Genomic DNA, 5793 nt, shown 5'->3' on the forward strand with positions numbered 1-5793 from the left:
TGTCAGCAAGCCCTAGGGCAGCTGTGGCATCTTTCAACGAGCCCCAGGCCAGCCTGGCATCTGTCAGCGTGCCCCAGGGCAGCCTGGCGTCTGTCAGCAAGCCCTAGGGCAGCTGTGGCATCTTTCAACGAGCCCCAGGCCAGCCTGGCATCTGTCAGCGTGCCCCAGGGCAGCCTGGCGTCCGTCAACGACCTTCAGGGCAGCCTGCCGTCTGTCAACAAGCCCCAGGGCAGCCATGGTATCTGTCAACAAGCCTCAGTGCAGCCTCTGTCAGGCCATTTACTGTTGTCCTTGAAGGTCTGGGAGCTCTGTAAATTCTGTAAATTATTAATGCAATAAGAAAAGCTTCCTCTCTATGTTTGCTTGCAGTATCTGCATAATATTTAAAATAGCACAGCTGCAAAATGCAAATAAAAAGTAATTTTAATTGTTTTTTAGTAATACTTATGATTTTATATATTNCTGCAAAATGCAAATAAAAAGTAATTTTAATTGTTTTTTAGTAATACTTATGATTTTATATATTAACTTTGGCTAACTATCTCTCTGTCTTCATCAGACATGCTGAGAACAGTCACAGTGACGTACCAAAGGCTAGTTAAGTGTTTTGTTTTCCTTTTTCATTTTTAGAATATGCAAAAGTTATGTAGATACAATATTATTCAAAAGGAACCCCCTGCCAGAATAACACAAATGAATAAAAAGTAAGAAAAAAGAAAGTGTTACCTCCCCTGGACGGATCGTACTTCCGGGACGGATCAGGTTGTGACAACACCTCCCTCAATTACTGATTGGTGGTGTGCAATACCTAACTAACTCTACTTCCTGTTTATCACCGCCGAGCCGACCATAACCTATGAGGACATTATAATTTGAATCTACTTGTTGACTGACTCCAGTGGATGAAAAATTTTTATTTTTTCAACATTTTAAATTTTAGCTTAAAAGTTTTGTGACATGGATGGAAACTAGTTGGCTGGTTTTGTTTTTAACTTTAACAGAGAAGTAGCACATATTAATCGTCTGCACCTTAAATCATAAAAAGTACCTAAGTGGTTAATTTCTCTTAGTAACTAGCTACTTTATTATTTTAAAAACTTCCCATTTTGACTGAGAAATATTGTTTACACTCAGAAAACACCTTCTTTCTCTTAAAGGACATTAGCCTTTGCTCTAAAATCAGGTTTTAGGGTTCGCCGCAGTTCGGTCAGATGAGCATACCCCATCAGACCAGCATACCCACAGTCAATACCCTTTTATCCCTTTAGTTTTGTATGAAAAAACACTTCAAACTATGTTGGTGAAGATTCTCAATCATCCATTCATTTTTTATATTTTTGGAATAGTTTAAACTACCTCAACGGGCGTGTATCCCTTCAGTGATGGTCAAAAAAAATCTTTAATTACTTACTTTTTGGTGTTTTATTTAAACATACGGCGATCTCAGCTTAAATTTTTTTTTTTTTACATGACTAAAGGGATGCAGGCTCATGAAACACAATACGAATACACATTGTGCATTAAACAAGCATCACACAACAACCATCATAAAGACTTCTATAATGTGGTTTTACTGGCTTTGGTTATTAACACGGACGTGACAGTGACTGCTGCTGAGTAACGTCCACACTCACCACATCACCAGGGTTGCCAGATGTCACAGACTCACGTTTTCCTGCCCAAAAAATGTTCATAAACCACCTGAATACACGAAATCTCACCCAATTTGAACCAAAGTCTATTGATCTCTTACGCCATAAATCTAAAAAAAAAATTTTTTTTACCCATAGATGGCCATCCTAAAATGCCAGATTGGGAAACGCCCCAACCTGGCAACAATGCATGTAAGACGGGGAAACGTTAGCCGTTAGATGCAAAACCCCATCATGCACTGCAACAGATCTTTGCAAAATATTCAAACATTAATTAGTTAAATAAAAGAGGAACATCATAGTTTTGTTTAAAGAAAGCATTTTAGTTTTATTATTATTTAGTTTGTTGCAAGGATTTTACAGTTTGAAGAAATAGAAAATGACACCATATGCCAACCGTCACAAGGATGTGCATGACAATGAAGGGCTATATATACTGCATGCATCACTTAGGTAGTTAACATTTTATAATTCTTGAGCTCCTTGAGTTATTTACTGTCACAGGTAGGTGCCTTGGCTGGGGCCAGTATGATTTAAGGAGGACCGGCCATCGCACGCTAAAATTAGGACCGGCCAACCGGGCAAATGCACATATTAGCAGTCCGAGCCTGGATAGCCGACCGTTAAGGTAGTTTAAAGTCTATTTTTTTGTACAAAACTAAAGAGATAAATGCAAATCTCATGTGTTGTGTATGCGTATTGACTATAGGTTTGCTGATCTGACCTGAAATGCTCATCTCACAGAACAGCACACCTTTTTATCCCTTTTGGAAACATCCTGCTTCAGACGTCTTTAAATTCCTCCTCCTCTTCTTCTTTTGCAGCTCGGTGTGTGGTTTTCCCTCGGATGTGCCTACTTCGCGCTGGAAGGCTATGAGGGAGCTGCTAGAGCTTTCCAGAGGTGTGTGGGACTGGAGCCAGATGTAAGTGCCTATTCTAACTCACACACATCACCCACATGTCTCTCTTATTGTCCATGTGAGCCATCAGCACTGCTGATTGAGCTCCTAAATACTTCAGGAGAATACCTTTTTTTTTCCCCATAAGAGTCTCTGCTGCGTCATGTAGTGTACAGCGGGTAACGAGGAGAGATCCGTCTCTCTTGACCATCTCCAAATCATAAGGTCGAGAGAAAATTAAACATGGCCGTCGTAAGGTGGTCGTAGGGATATCGCTCAGTGCGCAAACAAAGATTCTACTTCCTCCTCTCAGATGAAAACACAGAAGCATGGCGGGGGTGCAATGAGTGAAATGGAGTTCTTTCTGTAAAATTGACAGACCGTAGTAGCAACGTTTGCTCGGATTGAAAACATTGCACAGTGTATGCCCGGCTTAAGGTCTAGGATAGTATAAGATGCTGAGTTCCAGATTTAGGCTTATATTTGGTTACCCTGGTTACCTAGCCAATCAATCGGTAGATTAATATTCCAACTCCAGAGGGAAATGAATTACCAGAACTCCCTCGCTTCCTGGAGTGGTTTTGTGTGAAGTTACTCTTCTACTAATAAGCCCCATTTCCACTACCCCTCTGAAACCGATCGTGCAGAGTTCAGACCGAGCTTGGAACTGTTAACCGCTCTGACCTCGGTTTCTTACAACTGTTTAGACTCCAACCTAGCAAAGTGTCTCGCCTCCTAGTGATGATCTACAGTACTACTGCTTTTTAGAGGGAAACAAGCAAATCAAGATGGCGGCGCCTGTAACGTTGAGGAAGTTTGGGGAGAGTCAGGCGAAGAAGGCAGCCTGTGGTGAATTTACAGAGTCGGCTTTTGGGAAGTGGATACGACAAACGATAGTCTAATGAGGGCTTAGAGACGCAGGACTCATCCACAGACGTTGAGGTTCATCACACTGCTAAGCAGAATCATCACTGGAAATCATGTGGCTCGGTAGGGAAGCGAGGATTTTTAGGAATGTCTGAATTTCATGATTACGGAGGCGGACTGTAAGGGGATGACGTCGTCTGCTCAAGCGTTCTTTATCTGAGAACCGAGCCAGAATGGCATTTACACTCAACAGTTATCTTGGTTACCGTGCTTAGACCTATATTGACACAGTTTCAAAAGGGTTATGTAAACAGAGTAAGTTTTCCAGTCTGGTGTCTGTTAATAGTGCTTTAAACTCAGTACTGGTATTACCTAACCCTGCATTGATGCTTTGTATCTCCTCCCTGATCTCTGTTCTTTTACAGAATGCTGAAGCATGGAACAACCTTTCTACAGCTTACATTCGCCTCCAGATGAAGTGAGTATGTGGCCAGGCAGACACGTTTTAACTTGTTGGTGATCTTCAGGTGGTAATTCAAGTTTTATTCCTCAGAAAGAATCCATATGTTGCTGCTGCAGCATAGATGAAAAAAATCTATAGGATGAAACAAACAAAAAAGAAATAAACAGAAGGAAGAATAACAGAAAACTCTACCAACGTATCGTAACCTGAGGTTGTTTCATAGAGTTTCACTCTGACCATGTTTTTGTTCAACGAGTTGAACTCTGAGTTAAAGTGTGTTTGGTGCGTTCCCAGTTCCTGGCAGCTTGCAGAAGCAGTGTGGTATCACTCGCAGGATTCTAGCGGCTCCTATGAAAACAGCGATGGGTCCCAGCTGTTGTGTGGAGTCATGCCTGCTCGCTCAGCCTGTCCAAGCAGCTACAGGTTTCGTTGCTGCTTGGACAGGCTGAGCGATTGGGGCATGACAAGTCATTTGAAATTGGACATTGACTATTTGTTCCACTGTTTGGAGTGCTTGGTATTTTTTCTTCTACCGTTTGTCTGCTTATTATTGAAATTACTAATGTGTTTGCTTTTATTTTGATTTACTAATTTGTAGTGTTGCATTGATGCCATTTTTTTGGCACCAATACCTGGCTGTGCAGTATGATCGATACCGATATCATATCAATACATAAAACAAAACATATCAAATGTTTTAATATTGTGGTGGACTATTCTGTGTTCTGGTGCATCTTGCTTAAAAAGTTCCCCCCTTAGGGGTCTCACACACACACACACACACAGACACACACACACATATATATAAATAGTTTTGCCAAAACAATTTTTTCCACATCCCTACCACTCACTTAGAAAACCGGAGTCTTTTCACCCTGATTAACTTCATCTTAACCTAAAATCAGTTCAAATTGCCTGAAATATTTTTTCTAACCTGTGTCTCTGCTGTGCTCTTTTGTTGCTGCTTCCAGAAACAAAGCCTTCCGGACCCTGCAGGAGGCCCTGAAATGTAACTACGAACACTGGCAGATCTGGGAGAACTTCATCGTTGTCAGCACTGACATTGGGGAGTTTGCTGAAGCCATCAAGGCATACCACCGCCTCATGGATCTAAGGGAAAACTACAAAGACGTTCAGGTGAAAGTCTTTACCAACCCTTGTCTTCCTCTGCATCAGTGGATAAAGGAGAAGCTGCAGCGGAAGGATTTCAGATAGAGCTGCTGGGCAGAGTTATGATTCGCCCTATGATGATTATCAGCCAAACATTGATTATTCGTAACCAAATCAACCATTTTCTGTCTGCTTTGTGTTGCAAAGTCATCATGTTCAGTGATTGTATTCTGATTGGAGACAGATTCCTGTGATTCTGATGAATATTACGGAGCATTCAGCCAAAGCGACATTTTTCAAATTCACTCCTTTGCAGCAGACTGCAAAGATAAAAGTGGGACTAACACATAAAACCAAAAAAATCTGCAAACCATCTCTAAAAAACAGATTTCCTGCAGACCGCTAGGGGGAGGCGATCATACACCCGTATGGGAGCAGATTCTTGGTAAATACATAAATGATACGCTAACAGAGACTCTACAGAGTATCACTACCCGATCTGTCCCAGAAACACGATCCGTACCATCAGCTCATTTCCACAACCAGATGTACATCCGGGTCGCCCTCAATTTTATTTTGTAAAAAAGACCTAAATTATGTTTTCTCTCTCCCTAAAAACAATAAGTGTACTAAAATACAATCTGTTAAAGGTTAATATTGTATTTCCTAAACATCCTTTCTGTTTTATCAGTCTGTGCCCGATCTGTTCAGGAAAAGAGATCCTATGCTACGTCCAGGAGCTAACTTTTTCAGCTTTGGATTTAAACATAAATCTAGTCTTTTTGAGTTTATGTTTTCATTT

General features: G+C 41.1%; 1 protein-coding gene across 1 annotated transcript in view; it reads left to right on the forward strand.

Annotated features, from left to right (window-relative positions):
* Positions 1-5793, forward strand: part of ttc27 (tetratricopeptide repeat domain 27) — a 74883-nt gene that overhangs the window by 60224 nt on the left and 8866 nt on the right. Inside the window, exons 12-14 of the mRNA XM_015401636.1 lie at positions 2477-2575; positions 3844-3896; positions 4853-5018. Of these exons, the coding sequence (XP_015257122.1) occupies positions 2477-2575; positions 3844-3896; positions 4853-5018 (318 nt within the window). The remainder of the gene's footprint in view (positions 1-2476; positions 2576-3843; positions 3897-4852; positions 5019-5793) is intronic.

The sequence above is a fragment of the Cyprinodon variegatus genome, unplaced genomic scaffold (assembly GCF_000732505.1).
Source record: "Cyprinodon variegatus isolate N-32 unplaced genomic scaffold, C_variegatus-1.0 Scaffold1242, whole genome shotgun sequence".
Lineage (NCBI taxonomy): Eukaryota > Metazoa > Chordata > Actinopteri > Cyprinodontiformes > Cyprinodontidae > Cyprinodon > Cyprinodon variegatus.